At 32.4% G+C, this 20798-nt stretch overlaps 1 protein-coding gene across 3 annotated transcripts in view; it reads right to left on the bottom strand.

Moving 5' to 3' along the window:
* LOC143225511 (eye-specific diacylglycerol kinase-like) overlaps positions 1-20798 on the bottom strand; it is a 258722-nt gene that overhangs the window by 31519 nt on the left and 206405 nt on the right. For all 3 annotated transcript variants that reach the window (XM_076455094.1, XM_076455093.1, XM_076455092.1), the window contains exons 4-10: positions 16071-16148; positions 15636-15689; positions 14164-14232; positions 13630-13662; positions 12258-12410; positions 10792-10863; positions 1155-1339 (exon numbers count right to left, since the gene is read on the bottom strand). In XM_076455094.1, the coding sequence (XP_076311209.1) occupies positions 1155-1339; positions 10792-10863; positions 12258-12410; positions 13630-13662; positions 14164-14232; positions 15636-15689; positions 16071-16148 (644 nt within the window). The remainder of the gene's footprint in view (positions 1-1154; positions 1340-10791; positions 10864-12257; positions 12411-13629; positions 13663-14163; positions 14233-15635; positions 15690-16070; positions 16149-20798) is intronic.

Raw genomic sequence — 20798 nt, 5'->3', positions numbered from 1 at the left:
AACATATCAAAAAAGAAATATTAAACTCGCTTGGATGAGTTTATCAACAAAAAATTTATAACAAACCACCGCAAAATAAAAGTTAATATAACATAGTCATTCGGTGACAGAAGAAAATATTACAGCATATCGTAAGCTTTTGCCACGCACTTAGAGCTACAATTAAAACACGGCGGACTTGTACACGATTACTTTTATTTGTTGTTGAAACATAAATTCATATATATATATAACAAAAAACACAATAAGACAGAAGTATAAACAGTAACTGAACAATGCATTTCCAAGTTAATCACTTAGTCAAGAAGATGATAATATGAAATATCGATCACATTATAACCAAAATGTTACTTTGCAATACAAAGAAACAGACACAGTTCGTATAAAACAGAACTAAATTATTCACACGCAGAGATACCAACGTAACAAAGCTAGCATTGTTAAATAAATAATATTAATTTTGTATCAAGGAAAATCATACCATATTTTCATTAGAAAGAAACTACTGACTGATAAATGTAAACTACTCGGTAGTGTTTAACGAGATCACTGACGGTTAGGTTGAGATCTAGTAAACATAAATACAAATAAATATTGAATATTCCTTACAACTGAATGATTATTGTTTTCGAATGTAAAGTCAGTAACGCTGTCGCTTTTAAGCATTTTTTCTCAAAGTTTATATAAATTATTAGCAAATGTGATGATCTGATTTACCTAAGTTCACTGATCACACCAATAGAAAATGGTTTAACCATGCAAAGGGCTCCTTCGTGATAAAGCCCCTACATCTGTCACCATGCTGTCAATATTCTGCCATATTCGGCATACAGCACATATTTTGTTGCGCACAAAGTTTCTATTTTGAACGTACATTAGAGCGCCGTCATCACCTAACAGATATAAAATATTTATTTCTGTATCAAACTGTTGAATTTACAAGTCACAAAACGTGACTGTATGACATTTAAAGTCTAGAGAAATATTTTTATATATTCTGTAGGTTTAGTAGAGTTTTTCATTCATATTTTCAGTTTTCGTTCTGCTTAAACAAATTAATTCGTAAATTTCAATTTTTATGAAAAGTTAACTTCACAATAATGCAAACAGTGCACAGATTGAGTGTTTATTTCTGTAAAATCCCAATTACTTACCCAGCACTAGGACCTCCCTGAGTTAAATCAAACACCTGTCGAGGGTTGAGTAACCACTGAAATTTTTGCATTAGTTTGGCCCCTTGAGTCCCACCACTTTTAGGGTTAATGAACACGATCAATGGTTTAGATGATGCCGAAGGAATGGGCTTGATCGCGAATGTTTTGGCCTGCTCTTTTTCATTCTATAATAATGATAAAACATAATTATTGTAATTTTATATGACTATAATTAATTCCTATGTTCACTTGGTAAACAAGTAAAAAAGGCATGACTTAGCAATGATAAATATATAGTGTCTTTAAAATATTAATTAAGATAAAATATTCACATACAAAGTTCAGTTAGTATATTTTCTTCATTTTATACCTGCTAAAAACTACCTAATGCAAAAGCTCTCTAGAGTTGAAGCTACAAATCTACGTTTCTCGAAAATACAAGTCCACTTGATGAATCATGAAACATCTCGAACATATCATGGATTTGGATTCTGGTCTATTTTATGTAAATAACAGTGTTTGTTTACTCAGAAATCTACTTGTTCTCTTTTTTATTGAAATTGTTAACCCTATTCCCTTAAGGCAAACTCATCATTACTAACTGATTCATACGTAAACGACTCAGGTTTTAGATAAATGTTAAAAGTTTGTATATTACCTTCCGAATCTGTTATATTTCGGATTCAAAATCAGCATTTAAAAATAGCATTCAGGAACTATTCTTGTCTCTTTCAAGACATTGATCATGATGTATTTTGTACAATACCAGACTCTTCTATTTGGACAACGTAGAAATAAATCTGCACTTTGTTTGATATTTATCATAAATTTTAGGCCTATTGCTGTCTATTGCGCAGCTGGCTTTCAGTGTTTACATCGTAATTTGATGGTATTATGCTGAATATGTAAGTAGCATTTCAGAGAAACGTTTGTACTTCATTGTTCTGTCCAACTGATGAGTTTCGTTAATGGCAGAAGGCTTGGGCAGTGAATATGGCAAATAAACGAACTGAAATGTTTATTTACATGGTTTTTGAATCTGAGATGTATAAATTAACATGAATCTGCTGTTTACAATGATTTTTAGGCCTATCGGTTCCTGATGCTTCGCTATCTATCGATATTTAAGTCGTACTTATTTATAATTAGTCCTCTGAAGGATAGTGGCAAGTCAGTGCTAAAATCAGGGGTTAGATTCCCCTCGGCGGATACAGCAGATTACTCACTGTGGTTTTGCTATAAATAAAACATAAATATACTTTTATAATTAATCATACTTGTCATAAGACACTAATATTAGGCCTATTATGTTTTAAGTACTATATTTTTTATCCAGTCAACCTAGGTTTGACCTTTGTTGCAGTAACGTATAAACTATTTCTTTGTTAAAAAGGATGGGGGTAACAGTAAAAAAATATTTTTGGTTCCTTTGGAATAAAGCTCAAAGTTACACAGTGGGCTATCTGAGTTCTGCACGTTACAGATATTGAGACCCGGTTTCCAGTGTTTAAATCCGCAAACATACCTCTCTGCTACTGAGGAGGGAAATATTGTTATTAGGAAAACTATGACTTAATAAATACACTTTCTATTGAACAAACACAGTTGAGGTTCTATGCGACTTAAATATTCCCAATATTGTGAATCTCCAGGGCAGTTGCGCATATTTAGAATAATTCTCATGGCCTTTTGGAATACCGTAAAGTACCTCTTCGCCCTAGGGAAAATGATTTATATATTTCCGCTCCAACTAGCTTCTAAAGGTTAGTTTATATTTTTTGGGGGAAGTTACTTATAGTTGAATTGTTAGTGACTCCACTGTCCATTGTTTAATGTGATTAGAGTCTAAATGAACTGGGTTTATGAGAAATAAAGGATTTTAATAGAAGTATTATTATATGTCATTGAGAACCTAGTGTACGCTACTAACACATTATTATAGTTGTATTATTGAGTATGTGTTTGTGTGTTTTCTTATAGAAAAGCCTCATCGGGCTATCTGCGGAGCCCACCGAGGGGAATCAAACCCCTGATTTTAGCGTTGTAAATCCGTAGACATACTGCTGTACTAGCGGAGGGCAGGTGCTCTCGTGCCCTCTATTAAGAAATGCAATAAAAAGAAATGGCCGCTACTATTGCAGGAATAGGGGCTATTTTGAGTATATCCAAGTCAAAGTGGTTTATGTATATTAGTTTAGCAAACAAAACAAGTGTGCTAAAATAGTGTGTGTGTGTGCGTGAGAGAGAGAGAGTTTGGATGTGTTCCGATTTCTCTTCCGTGGTCTATTTCCCCTTAAATTCATTCTAATCACTGGAAACATAAATGTAGTTAGAAAAGGGGAAAATCGAGTCAGAATGACAAATTTCTGACTGGCACGCAGAAGAGTTTGATCAGTCATAATAATTGGGGTTTGCTCTATAAGATGTAGGTTTTGGTATAAGTTAGTATGATAGATTTGATATTTAGGTAAAGGACATAAATTATCAATTTCATGTTTATAATAATAATAACATTATCCGGGTAACTATTTCACACACACAGAGACATACGAATAATATAAACATAGTTTGTGGGTAAATAAATTAATGTTATGTTACTTTGGTGTGTTTTACTTCTTAAATTGAAACTTCTCTAGAGGGATTGAAACTGTTTGAAAATTAGAATGTAAAATATGCATAAGACCCTATCAGCTTCAACGAAACTTGTCGTTGGCAATGGATATAACGAATACAGTGCGATGAAAATACTATTATTATACTCTCTTTTCATTATCGAACATCCTAAATGGAATAGATTACGATTGTAGTATTAGAAGTTATAACAGGCCTAAAATAATGTCTTGTAACAGTATAATTAATTATAATCATGCTTCGGCAAGCTGGGAAAGGCGTTCGTCTCACAGCAATTGCTGTTATAACAATAGCCAGGCTACAACTGATGAACTCTGGATTGTTCGAAAAGTGTCGTTACCAATGGATATAATGAATACTGTATGGCTGAAATACTATTAATACACACTCTTTTAACAATGGCTGCGGGTTGGCTGTATGATAGGACTCTGGATTTTAGAACTGGAGAACTAGATTAGAATCTATGCGATATCATAAATCCCTTTACTTCAAGCTGTGGGCGTATTATAAGAATGGTGGGCAGTGGTGTATTTCTAGCAGGCTGCCCTTCCTCTGGAAAGTAGTTTAAAACTTAGATTGATGACAGATGACTCTAGTAGCTCTGTTATAAATACAAATACTGCTACCAGTTTGTTTACAAAAAACAGGTCGGGTTTTTTTCTCGTTATTTTTTCAGCGAAGAATCAACCTTTCTGTTTAAAAGAAGTAAATGGCAGTATTTGCTAAGAACACAGCGATATGCTGTGGTTTACTGTTGTTAGCGAAGTCTTTTTAATACTCTATCTGCAGACTACCTATACTTTTACAGATCAATATAAACATAAACCTGTTTTAATCACCCTAAATATGTGCACTTACCTGCAGATATTTTCTTTGAAAGAGTTTTACCTTATCTTAGACGAAAACAATAAAACGGACTGTATGATCTTCTATATGGACGCGAGACCGCTATTGCGGGTTATATTATCAAAGTCTTATCCTAAAACGTAATGGTACATACCGTTTATAAAGTCGAAAGGGAGATATATTATGATTATTGTTGTTCTGAGACTAGAAGTACACTTGAGAACAACGCAATTCACGTTTCACTCACCTTATATTATGCAAACATAATAAAATAGAAATTTTACTTACGTAGATATCCGCTGTCGGTTAAAAAGGCTTTTAGTTTTGTTCTGTTTAGTTTCATTCATAATTGTAAGCGTTAATAGCAGCTAAAACTTCTAATTATACGTAGTACTGAACAAAGACTATTATTTACTACTACATTCAATACACAACTAAAACATTCAAGACTAAAACTTTTGGAATGTGGATCACCTCTTGCGAATAACATCATATTTTTAATATATAAATTAGAACGTGGAATATAACACACTGGTGGCAAATTATGGTTAATACACGAACTAGAAAGTGAAATATATTGTAAGTATGGTATATTTAATAAATAAACTAAACACCACGTAACTATGACATGTTACTACTCTCTTAGTAAGCAAACATGAATTACAATACAATGTAAGAATACTTTAAAAATATGTTTGTTGTTAAACACATTAGGCTATCTGTGATGCGCCCACCAATAGTACCGAAACCCAGTTTTTAGCGTTGCAAGCCTTCAGATTTTCTGCCAAGCCACTGGGGAGCTTGAAGCTATGTATAGGTTGCCTCGGTCAAGAAAGGGCAGACTAACTATAGACAAGTTACTTTTCTTTTGCTTTTGTCAGAAATCCAGCTAAATGTGGTCAGAACCTGTTAACTCTAGAAACACGTTAGGGAATTCTTTGAAAGTAAGCGCATGGAATGTATATATATATATGTATGTATGTAATACTTTATTACGGTACTCTATATCAAAATATGAATCAGGGGTTCGATTCCTCTCAGTGGGATCAGCAGATAGACCGATGTGGCTTTGCTATAAGAAAACATACACATACATGTCAAAATATGCTAGAAGATAGCTATTTCTTGAAAGTATTCACAAATGTTCGTGTCAACTAATGCGCCATTCAAAATATCTGTAAACCACGTTATTATGGATTTTTTTCTATATGTATGATGTCTCTAGAGAAATTCCAAAGAAAGAGTAATAAATATATGTGTAAAAACGGCTGGTGTACGTTGAGAAAATTTTTATGTAGAGAAACGAACAACGTTTTGAACTTCTTCGGTCGTCGTCAGGTTCACACGAACAAAAAAAAACAGCCGTTTTTACATATATATTTTTCTCTGCAAGTGGGCTTTCTCGTCATCACTGATTATTAAAGCGTAATAAAGATTTTTTAGACCCTTTCAGGATCAGTCATTTTGTGTTTCTGTAAATAGATATGCCAGACATACCAAGAACATAAAATGGTGAGCACTTGACCATAATATTAATAAATAGGTTTTTCAGTGAAAGGTAAATATTGTCTCTGTTAAACTATTGTTGGTGGAGTATTTGTCTACTCATAGGTGCTTAAGTTGCAGGTACTGTTAACGTACATTAAATACGGTTCTTCAACAATTGAACTTAAAGTATCTGTAAAGTATGCTAAGGTTTTACATATATAATTATAAAATACGTTTTAATATTATTATGTCACATCCACTGACGTCTTTCAAACTTGTGGTGACACAGAGTGGAAGACTGGTTTGGTTTGTTTTTAATTTTGCGCAAATTTACACAAGGGCTATCTGCGCTAGCCGTCCCTAATTTAGCAGTGTAAGACTAGAGGGAAGGGAGCTAATCATCACCACCAACCGCCAACTCTTGGGCTAATTTTTACCAACGAATAGTGGGATTGACCGTCACATTGTAATGCCACTACGGCTGAAAGGGCGAGGATTTTTGGTGTGACGGAGATTCGAACCTGTGAATCTCGGAATACGAGTCGAATGCGTTAACTACCTGCCCATGCCGGGTGTGAGTGGAAGATAACGTGTGGAAATTATTTTTGGACATTTTCCGATTTCTATCTAGTAGGTGGAATTTGTTTTCCCTTTTTTCTGAATATATGTTTGTTCGTAATTAAGCACAAAGCTTCAGAATGGTTATCTGTGCTCTGCCTACTATAGGTATCGAAACCCGGTTTGTAGCACTGTAAGTCTACAGACATACCGCTGTACCACTGGGAGGCTTTTTCTGAAGAAAAGAGAATAGTCCCAAGATTGCTATAAATGTGCAGTCCCTATCCTAATTACAAGTGAATTTGTGACAGTAGGTTCATCCGACTGACTGTATAATCTAGAATATAAGTTGAAAAGCTTTTTTAAATAGTTAGTGAACATTCCTAGACTTTCCTTCAAATTTGATTATTGTGGGTGTTTACAAAATATAATGTAGTGTTATAGTGAATGCATAAACACATACAGGCGAATGAAAGAAAGAATGCGTGAAAAGATGGATAATGAGATGAAATTAACAAGTGGGCGAGTATTTTAAGGATAGATAGACAAATAAAGTGAATATGTGGACCTGTGGATTAACGAATGGAGAAACAGCAAAAAAGAAGGAATGAAAGAGTTTTGAAAATATTAATAAACAGCCTATTACGTGAGTGAGAAAGAGGCATGAGTGGATAGATAAAGAACCACCATGAATGAATAAATGAATGGGTAAACGATGCACAAATAGGTACATTGAACTATTTCAAGTTGATAGCGATTAGTAAATGTGTAGTGGCTGAATTACTTGTTTAATTTGTATAGGCTAATGAATGGGCAAATGAATATGTCAAGGAATTAATGGTCCATAGGTTGTGAATAGTTAAGAAAAATAGAATGTGAATAAATTAAAATAATATTATCTTAAGAAGGAGGAGATTGGTTGTATACTTAAATAATTTATAATTAGTTAGTAGTATCTTACATACTTCCTAGTCAAGAAAGTTTAACATGCGCTATGTTGTATGAAAGATATGTTAGGCTCTGAATTCAAGAACAAGGAGAAAGCAAGAAGATATTATCTTAAAATGGATATTATATAAAAATAATAACATTTTCATGACTTACAGTTTCTTGTAACTGATTTTTAGTCTACTAATGTGGATATCTAAACTTGACACCAGTGATCTTGGAAAAGTGATAGTAAGTCCATCTACGTATATTTCGTATTAGGTGAAAAACAAACAAACTTTACACAAAACTTACTCGAGTAGCTTTCTCCGTAAAAAAGATAGTATTCTGTTTACGTAGACAATCTGAGGGCTACGTCCACCGTCTTGTTGGACATGTCGTTAGTTAAGTGTAAGATATACAGATAGTATACATGAGTCCCCGCTTACGTTTCTCAAACCTTAGTGTTTCCATGGTAATACCAGCTCAATGTCTCTGCGTGAAGATAATAGAAACCGCTCACAAAATGAGCCCGAGATGTGTTAAGTGAGAAAATCTATTAGTCTGAAGTCATTTAAGGGAATAAATGCTTTGTAATAATTGCATACACATCTTTTTTAACAAGTCTGTTTGTCGTAAATTTACTCATTGAAATCAAGATCAGGATATGCCAATGTGAAAGGAAGTAAATACCAGTAAAACAGACTAAGCGACTAGTTTTGACTTAAGTATAAAACATAAGTTTACAGCTTACTCAGTATTTTGAAAACAAAACGCATCTTTATTTCTTTCGAACTGTACGGTTATACTGCTTGGGTTCTTATAGCAATTATACAAAATGAGAAGTTACTTTACGTTTATCTTTTCTCTATACATATAAGTTCTTCTGCAAAATATCAGTTACTAAACGACCATAAATTTTTAAGTTTCAAAATAACATAAGTACAACTAACTATCTTTGAACAAACAAAGAAATAAAGACTTAGATATGCTGCTTCTTTCAATACCGAACAATTTAGTTCAAACTTTCAAAACAGCATGAAACGTACAAAACCAGTGAGAAATAAAAAGACAAAAAAGGGTTCAATGCATTTTTAACTAGGTTTTCTCGTGAACGTGATCAGAAGTTTCAGTAATAAGAGCTGTGTACTTCAGAACCCACTAATCTTTTAACTTTTTAGGTTTGGTTTCACTTCATTCTAAGACTTGCAAATACGGGTTAAATCTAACTTGTGTCTCTTTCAGTTTGTTGTTCCTATTATTTCAGCAGATAACTCTATTACTAGGATAGAAGGGGTTTTACTTTTTTGATAATGATACAATAATTTTACTTATCTGTCCTATTCTCATGACGCTACTTTTTGAATAACTCTTTAAATTTTACATACTCACAGGCATACATAGCTATTTAAAAATAGCCGCTTACAGAATCTTTGTCATTGGTTTATAATAAGGATTTGTATTTTGAAAGGATAAAAAAATTACTAAATGTTATGGCATTGATATTTGGTTTATGACCTGGAAATCTTCAACAGCCGCGGCACTTGAAATTACTTTCGGTGAGATTTGAATTACTTAATCTATGAAGCTTTCGTTCCTGTTTTATTAGTTACATTTATGTGTGCCAGTAATCCCAAGCGTGGGGCGTGTGTATACTCAAATTGATTTTATTACTCATCAGGATTTCTACCAGCCACCTTCAACTTGAAATTATTTTAGGCAGAATTAGAATACATTAATCTATGAGACCTTGAACGTGGTCAAATACATAAATTGAAAGTGCAAAACTGTAATTAGATCTCAAACCTGTCAAGATATCACGGATCTATGAACTAAAAGTTGTGTAACGCTCTAAAAAGAAAACGTCGCTACAATTAGGGTTCAATAACAACACTTAGAAATAAATTCAACACTTTTGAAAACACAATTCATAAACAAGTGCCTGGACAAGACTTCATACGAATATTAATAAATTATTTATCATCACCATTAACACGTCCGGCATGGGCAGGTGGTTAAGGCGCTCGACTGTAATCTGAGGGTTGCTGTTTCGAATCCCCGTCACACCAAACATGATCGTCCTTTCAGTCGTGACAGTGTTATAACATTACCTGTCATTTCCACTATTCTTTGGTAAAAGAGTAGCCTAAGTTTTGGCTGTGGCTGGTGGTGACTAGCTGCCTTGCCTCTAGTTTTTCTCTGCTACCCCCGCAGTGGCACATTGATATGTTTGCGGACTCACACTGTTAAAAATCGTGTGTCGATACCCGTGGTGGGCAGAGCATAGATGGCCCATTGTGTAGCTTTATACTTAATTCGAACAATTCTAACCAAACTTTCTCTGCTAAATTAGGTATGGCTAGTGTAGATAGTCTTCGTTCTAGCTTTGCACGAAACTCAACCAAACTAAATATTTACTCATATTACAAATAATTATGTGGAAGATAAGTTAGTGTTTTAATGGAACTAAAACTTTGTAAACAAACTAAACAATAGAATTAAATAATAAACGAATGATAAACACAGCCATAAGAAATAAAATAGAATTTGCTATTTCACAGTTTGTACTTGAAAAACATAACAAACAAATTTAGAGCCGTTTTATGAGATGCTATGTCACGGCTAGCTCACAGTTTGTACTTGAAAAACACAATAATAATGAACAAATTCAGAGCCGTTTTATGAGATGCTGTATAGCGGCTAAAAAAGGGCCCAAATTTATTATCTTTCCAAACGAGTTTAGTGATATGGATTGAATAAAATCTACAATTTTGCAATAACCTAAGTCTCTGGAATGTTTAAACATATAAATGGAAAATACTTCTAACAAGTGTCACTTACTTTTATTAAATTCAAAAAAACTTTAGTCAACTTATATAGAACATGTAAAAATGAACGAAAGTTGCTGTTATTATTATCTAGATAATAAAGGAGAAATCTCACTATTTTGACTTTGTCACGAAAAGTGGTTCTTTGAAGGCAGTATTTTTACCAGCGCTACAAAAAGAATTAAGTTCTTATTTTAACAAAATCTAGATTAGCATTTTTATTTTAAGTTTTTTAAAAAAGGAACAAAACATAAAGATTTCCGATTTTTTTGCTGTCACAAAAAGTCATTATATTCCATTTAATACTCTTCTGAAATCAATTCAGTTATTACAATGCCAGCACAAATCTGGCGTCTTACCTCCTTCTTCAATTTCCTCTTTGTAGATCCTCTTTTCTTTGGCGACCTGCGCAACGAAGATTTAAAAGATCCCTATAAGGACAAAATAGAAAGTAGATGTAGATTTGAAATTGCGTGTATCAGGAGAAATAGAATATGGGAGCTTAGACCGACAGCTGGAGGTGACAGCGTTTGACTATCTATATGCATTTCAAATTAACTTGCGAAGAGTAGTAATAGAAAATTCAATAACCAAAATGACTTCGTAAATTTCTCTAGTCGCGATTAGATTATTACGAAATGTTTAAGATGAAGTTCAATCATAATTCTATATGATCTGTGCGGTAAACGTTCATTAAATCTTAGGCAGATTTTATAGTGACATGAAATGGGTAGTTAGGAATAAACTAACTATATAAAACTTACAAGAAATGTAGTTACCTTTTACATGAAGGATAAAATAAATGTATGTTAAACCTTGAAGTTTCCATTAAAAGTTAAAAAACCTACGTATATTTTAAAAAAACTTAAAAATGGAAAGATTTATTTTTTCAAATTAATGATTTGGTGTAAAAATTAGTTATGTTGTTTTCTTTCAACTAACTGTTGTCAATACTGTGCAAAACTACTCAATAATTAGTTGTTTGTTGACTTAAAACATTTGATCTCACCTAAGCCAATGTTTTCGACTTAATATGATTATTAAACATAGTTCTGGGTTTTTTATATAACATTTCGATACTGTTGTAATATTTCTAAAATCAAAAAGCAACACAAACAAGACTACTGAAGAGGACCAGAAACTGTTTAAACAATTAGAGTGGTTTCAGTGAGGACCGTGGAATGTAAAGCCAAACGTTGTCTGTGTTATTTGTTGATTAATAAAAAAACACCAACATAAAACCGCGGATTACAAATTGTTACATTATACTATTAGAAAAACAAAATACCAGATCGTCTTTTTAAAATTAATATAAGTGTGAGCAAACATTTCTTGTTTTATAACTATACAATATGATCGTGTAGGTTTGGGCAGCTTATTAAACACAAAACCTTATGAGCAATGACGGAATACCGTTGTTTTTACAACGATATGTCCGCCACATTTTTGTGACGTTATTACAAGCACAGATCAAACTATTAGACACGTAATAATTAAACACAACATGAAATAGTTTCGCTTTAAATTTACTTACTGATAAAGTATATTTATATTGCTATCTTATCGAAAATAAGAAACAAAAAATCTGAATTACGAAGTTGCGTTTGTTAATCTTTATGACACGAGCTATTTTCGTATCATATGAGAATGTTACTCATGAAATGACCGACTGTTCTCACTCTTCAAAGTAAACCCTATGTAACAAAAATAAATATATATATATATATATATATATCATATTTATATTACTGTTCTCACTCTTCAAAGTAAACCCTATGTAACAAAAATAAATATATATATATATATATATCATATTTCTACTCACTTTCCTTGGAAGTTTTACTATCCAAGAAGGAGGAACAATGATGTCAGCATGGATTCCTAGAGTGCACTGTTCTTCGATCTTACATATATTAAAGCATGATTCTTTATTGTGGTATGCAGTTTTACACCAAGAACAACTAATAGCTACGATCTCCTGAAATAAAATAACAATTATTTGTTTATGTCTGTTTAAACTTACTCTTTCATATGAAACATGTTAAAAAGCATTACACACAAAATAGAACTAGTTCTTCAACGAAACCCGAATTTTATCTTACGATATGTAAATCTTTTCGAATATTAGTTTATCCGGATATTTTTAATTTTGGATATATTATCATTTTTAAACTCAATTCAAATCAAGAAACCCAATTTTATTCAAAATTTGGTTTTATAGCGAGCTATAAGTGTAACATAACTTTTAAAATATAACACAACACACCAAGAAATTTGTAAAAGAAACTGTTTGCTTGTACTTCAGAGGGAGAAGACTTTTTGGCAAAGGACCCCCCCAGTGGTTCAGCGGTATGTCTGCGGCCTTACAACGTTAAAAACCGTGTTTTGATACCCGTGGTGGGCAGAGCATAGATAGCCAATTGTGTAGCTTTGTGCTTAATTCAACAACAACAACGTTTTTTTGGCAAAGGTTACTAGAACTCTTTAGTCACCCACGGTACGTTGGTTTTCACGGTAACGCAACATGAGCAGTACAGAAGTTTCAACAAAGTATGAAATAAATGCTAGTAACTTTGATAGATAATATCCAGACACTTTGTGCAACAGATGTGTACAATTATTACCTTGGCTTTCAACAATATTATGACTCAAGTAAGCACTGCTTTGTTTATTTGGTTAAATTTCGCGCAAAGTTACACGAGGGCTTTCCGCGCTAGACATCCCTAATTTAGCAGTGTAAGGATACAGCGAAGATAGCTAGTTATCACCACTCACTGTCAACTCTTGGGCTACTCTTTTATCAACGAATAGTGGGATTGACCGTCAAATTATAACGCTCCCACGGCTGAAAGGGTAAGCAAGTTTTGTGTGACGGGAATTCAAACCCTCGAGCCTTAGATTGCACCCTAACCACTTGGCCATGTTAGTCTTCATAAGCACTCCTAATTTGCTGTGAAGGAATAAAATTAAAGTTTGAATCGCCATATTGTGTAGAAATAATTTAGATTTACTTACATAAAAGTAAGTGTATATTTATATATATATATTACCCACAAAACGCATGGAAATACATAATTCAAAAATTAAAAAAACAAAGGTGAAATATATGATATGAAACTTACCAACAGAACATTATGAGATTAAGATAAACTGTGTTAAAGAGAACAGAGAATAGAATTTGAGGAATTGCAACTTACTTTGCTACCAAATGAGAGCTTCGACTGGAAAGCCTAAATGAGAAAATTATATTTTTTTAAATTAATAATGTAGCAGAATACGCTTTATCAATTATGTGCTCAGTTGGTGAATTTTGCTAAAATCAACTGTTTTTGGTATTAGCTTATTGAAACAATAATAACTATTTATAAGTTTGATTTACAGTTTATACACAAACCTGCCCCTTAACATAAGGTAACGTATGTGTCATCTCTGAAAACTCAGTGAACTTAAACGTTACACTCATAAAAATAATATTAATATTAAATAGTTAAGTTTATATTATTTCCTTATTCGATTTTACTCTTAAAAGTTGGGATATAAAAAGTTTTTATACAGAGATACCATATAAAGGGTTTAATTATAATACTATTATTTTGTTTCATTTTTGTATTACTGTTACGTCATTAGAACACTGTAACCAAAGAATTCATGGACCTATCAAAATTTAGTGCATATTTAGTCTAGAAGTCGATAAGATTCATTCTAGTGTTAAAAATGATGTGACTTCCCACCTTTCCACATTGTTTACAACGCTCTTTCTGCTGCCGCCGGTGTACCCAATGATGGTAGATTAAGGTTTGCTAAAGAGAAATAAATAATATATTCTTTTTGAAATAATTAAAGTTTTATTTTTGTTGCTTGCTATAGTACACATGTTTGTAACTTTTATGTTATAATTATTAAATAAAGTGGTACGAAACGTGATCTAAATAAGAACTTTAGATTATGATACATGCATAAAGATTCTGATGTCACATAACCGTTTCATTTCTTCCATATATATGTACATAAAGTAGAAAGTTTAATAGAAGGCCGCGTTAATAAAATAATTTAAAAAGAGCTTTATTGTTACCTATGGGACAAATGTAATGATACTATTCTAATAAACACTTTATTTTGAGCTTACGCCCTTTATTTTAATATGTTACACACACACATACACTAGTACAGGGTACAGTATGGCTTAGTGGCTTCACACTTTAGGATTCATAATAGAATAGCTGCGAGATGGAAGTTAGCTAGCCTCATGTCATTGTGTCCTTAAACAGCACACTTTACCACGCCTGTACCAGCTGTATGATGGTGCCTATTGTTACCTAAGGGTCGAGCCATGATGGACTAGTCCAGGAGAAATGTATCATTACTCTCAACCGCTCGTGCCAACTACACGGAGTTCAGTGCCGGATACTATGCGACATAGAAGACATTTAACTTGAATATGTATGAGGACATAGTGCGATCTTGAATTGAAAAAGACACAATTTGTATTTCTGTGTTTTCAATAAGAAAACTACATTTTAATAATCTTTTAGTGGAACGTTTTCCATAGTACTAGCTAACTTTTTAGCGTGAAAGTACAATTTAAGCTATAAGTTAATTTTTACCATCTTTCTAACTGTTAAAAAGTACATTTATTAAGTTTACGTACTTAGGCTAAAGAGTAGCTTTTTCATTTTATGCTATAAAAACAGATCACACAAATATTATTAACAATAATTGATAGCTATGATGTATAAAACATAGTATTTCAAATCGAGGATTACAGATATAATCACCTATAAATCTGGACTATCTACCAGTATCTACCGTTCCAGTACACGTGTCTACCCACAAGTAAAGCTCAAAATCTATACAACTCTATACCTCTGTACATATAAAACATTTTCATTTAATATTCTACATACGTAAGGTAACAAATGTTTCTAGTTTGCTTCCTACCGCAGAAGTTGGCGCCACACATAAAATATGTTGAAAATACAAACATCATGCAGACGTGATACACAACTGCAGCAAAAAAACTACACAAACGTAACAAGCACGTGAAAAATGTCAGTTCGCCTCAGAATTTCTTTCTATGTTTAGAAGTATTTACTTTGAATTTGTATAGAAAAAAACTAACGAAAATCAAATTACGAGACTAGCGAAAAATTAAAATCTTATTATTTTGAACTTCAGTGTGGAGACAAAGAAAGACATGGCTTACCTCTCTGTACTGACGTATTCCGACATCTTTGAGTGTTGGCTTACAGTAGAATTTCTGAATGAAAACCAATGAAACAATTGCATATCAGCAAATTGCACTACTTTGAAATCACTGCATATTGTTAAATAATTCACGATGATGAGAAAATCACTTGAAGTAAAAAATGTATTCTTAAGATGGCTGGTATGGGTAGTGAAACTTTATTGTAATTAAAGTTTTAATACACATATCAGCCATTTTTAAAATACTTTTGTTGAACAATGATTACATCTATTTAAAATTTAGTGTTCGAAAGAATAGTTGTTGTTACGGGTATTTTCTACAAAATCAGTGATGTTTACTCTGATATAATTCAAAATATGCATTTCTGACACCTATTAGTGTTTTATCAATACATTTTAGATAATAGTTAACACGAACATTTCTTTTACATACCTTCTCAATCAGGATACTAATGCAACCAGTGTGAGCAGTTATCTTACAAGCAGGACACTTCATGCGAGGGCCTTGCTTCTAAAGGAAAATTATTGATTCACGATAATAGATAAAATTATATAGTTAACAGAGAACTCAATAAAGGATTATGGCAATAAAACTGAAAGAATGTAATGCTAGTAATACTTAAGGATATCTAATCTTTGGAACAGTGTTATACACGTGAAGTTCTCCATTTATTCCTATTTTTTTCGTTATTGGTTATTCACTATTAGTATCGCCTTTATAATTAGAAAACACGGAAAATATCACGTGAAATAAATATACAATATCGTTAAATTCCTTGGGTTTGCTATGTATCCTGTTCAACTGATTTAGAAAATCGAAATGAATTGTTTATTACAACCTTTCGAGCATAAGTATTGGAGTCATCTACGATAAGAAAAACCTATTTGATGATCTAGAAATACGAAAGAAGAATTTTCTGAAACCATTGCGTTACACCACAATGAAAATAAGTTTTATATTACCAAAGTAACTTACATGTACATGCTTTAATATATACTCTTCAAAAAAAGAAACGCAAAAGGGATATTTTTTTATTTTAAAGAGAAATATACGTAATAACGTTACAAGCTCAAAGTATGTGATGTTACACGTGTTAAAACACTGATTGTCAGACCAAAATGACAATAAAAGTTGTGTACTTTGAAAACGGAGGAAAACAACGGATTTTTCGCCAAAACGCATTCGTGTCCAATAAATTTGTTTGAGAGATCTGCATGTTCTACAAGTGCAACATGTGCAAATTCCCTATAAAAGTGACGGGTTCTCGGTTTCCATAGCTCAGTGTTAAGCTACCGACACGCAATACAGTTACGCCAAGACTGACTGAAGCACAACGCAACAACGCCATTGGTCGCTTGGAAGTAAGCGAATCTCGATTAGATGTTGCCAGTATATTATGTCGTATGTTAGTAAAAATATTTTCTTGCCGTAAGAAAAAATTGTTTAATTCCATCGAAAATAAATTTCACATTTATTTAATAAAGTGGAATTCAATGAATACAATACTATTGTATCTACATGTTTTACAATATTTTTACAAAGTTATAAAATTATGCTATAATTTGGATTTAAAAAATAAATCAATCTTATTTATTTATTTTTTTTAAATCCAAAACAAACTTAAATTTTTCCTTCATCTAACGAGCAGAGTGTGACCAAGTAGTTAACGTGTTTGTCATGAGATCGAAAGATTCAAGGTTCCAGTCGTGATATGCAACTAAACGCGCTCAACCTTTTTGGTTATGTGCTACAGCAGTCCTGCAATTCGGTTAAATCTAATGAATGTACACGTGTAGGCGGCGGATGCTACTCATTAATTACCTCTGTCTGAGTGGCAGTTCTAAATTACAGATACGATATATGACCTAACCGTTTAGCTTATGTGTCACTGTTACTACTTATGTTTAAAATACTAAATGTCATCTCTTATTTGCAGATGAAGAAACGCAAAGTATTTTCAGATGAACACAAACACTCAGTTGATTACTTTCAGTATCAGCCTCAGCTTGACTGTTTGCTAAATTACTTTTCTCTCAATATTAAGCTATAGGACAAACAAACCAATTTTACAGGGGAACGTTTCATAAACGGTTGAAACAACTGAAGACTACCCATGAACTTCAGAACATCGGCACATGAGCTTTTACAACTATCCAAGTAATTACATTTATAAGCATATGTTAATAACGGCTGAACAATTATTTTTTTCCCGAGGGGGCGGTTGGGTGAGGGTAATGAGATATATTGTTGTGACTGACAATATTGTTTATACGTGCTTTCCAACATATGCTATTTCCAAAATATATTAAAATAACCACAATAGGCAAGATGAAAGAAACCCCGTGTAAGACCAGAATGTCAGATTACAAAAACAGTTCTTTATATCATAGAGGTAAATCAACACACGCACAAACATCAGATTACTAATGCATTTCTTTCTATTATCGAAGAAAGTTAAGCCTGGGGTACGACTTATAAATTTCTTTCTGGATAGCTTCTAACACTATAAATTAGATAGTTTGAAAAACCTAAATCCACGATTTTAACGTAAATTTATGATTTTAGTCTGAAAGCACTGTCAATTAGCTACCCCAGAAGAGATCAAGTTTTGGCGGTATCATGCTATCTGTGAAAACCAATAATATCAACATGTAGTTCTGATACATGTCGTTCCACTGTGACTTGCTGAGTGTTATGTTAAAAATCGGTATATTTTAACTTATTCAACCTCTATAGAAGCAAGCCAACATTCATATAAGAAGATCACAATCAGGTTGTACATATGATTCCTTCTATTAAAAGGTAAATCGAAATACACACACATAAAAACAGACTTCAGATTCAATTATAATATAATTAATATATGTGTAAGTCAAGGCACAGTTTTGATAGAAATATTCATATGTTTATTGAATATTGTTTATTATTCATATTTTTTGATCCAATAACATTGAACTTCCCTGAATATGGTCTAGACAAAATGTAAAAACAATTGAATAAACTATAGAAACTAACTATACTTATAATTCTTTAAAATATGTGATATTAGGAAACACAAGTACGAAAAAGTCCATATTATGAAGGATATGTGCCAGATTTAGGATACTGCATAGTACGAGTCAGCTGAATCAAGGCAAGTACAAAAAGGTCAGGAGTAAATTGATGAGCTTGTGATATTCTTGTATGGTAACACTTTATTGTAATATACAAGTAAAATGTAATGATTTACTAATCCTATTAGGTGATGTTGTAATTTTAAAAATAATTATAATAGTTTTATATAATTAAAATCGTCTTTCATGATGACAAGAAACCCACTGGAAGTAAACGTATGTTCTAAAGATGACTGGTATGGTCATTAAAACTTTAATTAAAATAAAATACAGAACATCGTTTAGACCTTTTTGAGTCATCTTGAGATTAGCAAAGAAAATTTGCAACTGACCGTTGCAGAGCACATGTTTCAGGGCGATAGAGTTAGATGTTAAGTTATTAATTAATATAGGTATAAGTATAAAGATGTTTATTTATATTGGTTTAATTTTGGTTTGAGTTCTTGTATAAGTAGGGCTTCTTTGATTTTGTGTTTGTTTGTATTTGTTTCCTTACTTAGTATGTTGGCTTTTTCTATGGTTATGTTGTGCTTATTTGATTTGTAGTGTTAAAATGTCCGAAGTTATTTTTTGTGTTTTTTAATTTACTTTCTATTTTTCTACTTGTTTCTTCGATATAGAAGTCGTGGTAGTTGTTGCATTGTATTTTATAAGTAATGTTGGTGTTACGTTTGTCAGTGTAGTTTTAACATAGTATGGATTTTAGTTTTATACCTGGTGTTTGAATGAATGTAATGTTTACTGGAATATTACGTTTTTTTGTAAGTTTTGTTTTTCCAAATTCTATTTATTTTCTCGTTATGATCGGGAATATATGACATGTAACAATGCAAGGTTTCATAGTTACTTGTTTCATTCAATTTATTATTGTTTGTTTGTTGTTGATCTAAGTGTGTGTGTGTATAATTTTTTCAACGGTTTTGAAGGAAATTTGTTGATACTGATGAAGTGTTGTGTTATTTGGTTTATTTCATCATTAATTTTATCAGGTGAACATAGTTTTGTGGCTGTGTTTATTTAGTTTTTCAATATGCTGAGTTTTTGTTTTGTTTCATGTACTGAGTTCCAGGAAAGGTTTAGTCCAGTATGAATAAATTTTCTGTGAATTTCTGTTGTGAATTGTGTATCGGTTTTTGTAATTTTGAGGTTGACAAATGTTATTTGGTTAATTTTTTTTTGTTATCAGGTGAACTTAATATTGGGTGCGTGGAGTTAACGTGTTTGAAAGAACTAAGTGTGTGTTCTGTAGATGTGAATGTAGCAATTGTGTCATCACTACAGTATGGAGTATAAAGCTGAACTGATCGCTTGAGATTCAACGTGTCATGAAAATGTTGGATCGAACTGGTGGCACGGGACGACCCGCACTTAAGCCATTTATTTGCATGCAGTACGTGATTAAAAGTGTATTTGTTTATTAATGAATGCCGGTTGCTTGGTTCTTTACTCCACAGTTATTTATGATGTAATCCATGCCTGACAATTGAAATGAATACGATTGTCGTCATATATTATGAGCTACGGGTACGCACAACTAGCAATTACTATTTTTATTAGAAAGCAAACAGGCAACATTAATGATAAGCTGTGTATAGGATAGGCGAAGTATGAAAAAGTATGAAGATTAGCTTGCAAAACAAGCTAATCCATTAATCGTGAAATTTTGTATGGAACTGGAACACCACATTATTATATTTTCGTCGTAAGGTGACAACGTACCTATGTTTCTAGAAGGACGATATAGAAGAAGACGCTTTCAGCTTATATGATAAAGTAAACAATTAGATCATGTGCCAGTTTTAAAAGCTTTGCCACAAGATTAAGAGCTTCTATCAGTTAGAATATTGTACGTTGAATTTATCTTACAAAATCAGTTGTATTGGCATTAAATTAAGACTTTAAAACTGTGGTCAAACTGATTCAGACGATTTTTAAAATTGTGATTCTTAGTGCTTTGTTAACACGAAAATCTGTGTGAGTAATTTTGCTGTACGTTAAAGATGTGGCGCTATGATTACTTATATTATATGGCTGACGTCTTGGTTAA

This window comes from Tachypleus tridentatus, chromosome 9, assembly GCF_004210375.1.
Source record: "Tachypleus tridentatus isolate NWPU-2018 chromosome 9, ASM421037v1, whole genome shotgun sequence".
Taxonomy (NCBI): Eukaryota; Metazoa; Arthropoda; class Merostomata; order Xiphosura; family Limulidae; genus Tachypleus; species Tachypleus tridentatus.
This window is presented reverse-complemented; position numbering and strand designations above follow the sequence as displayed.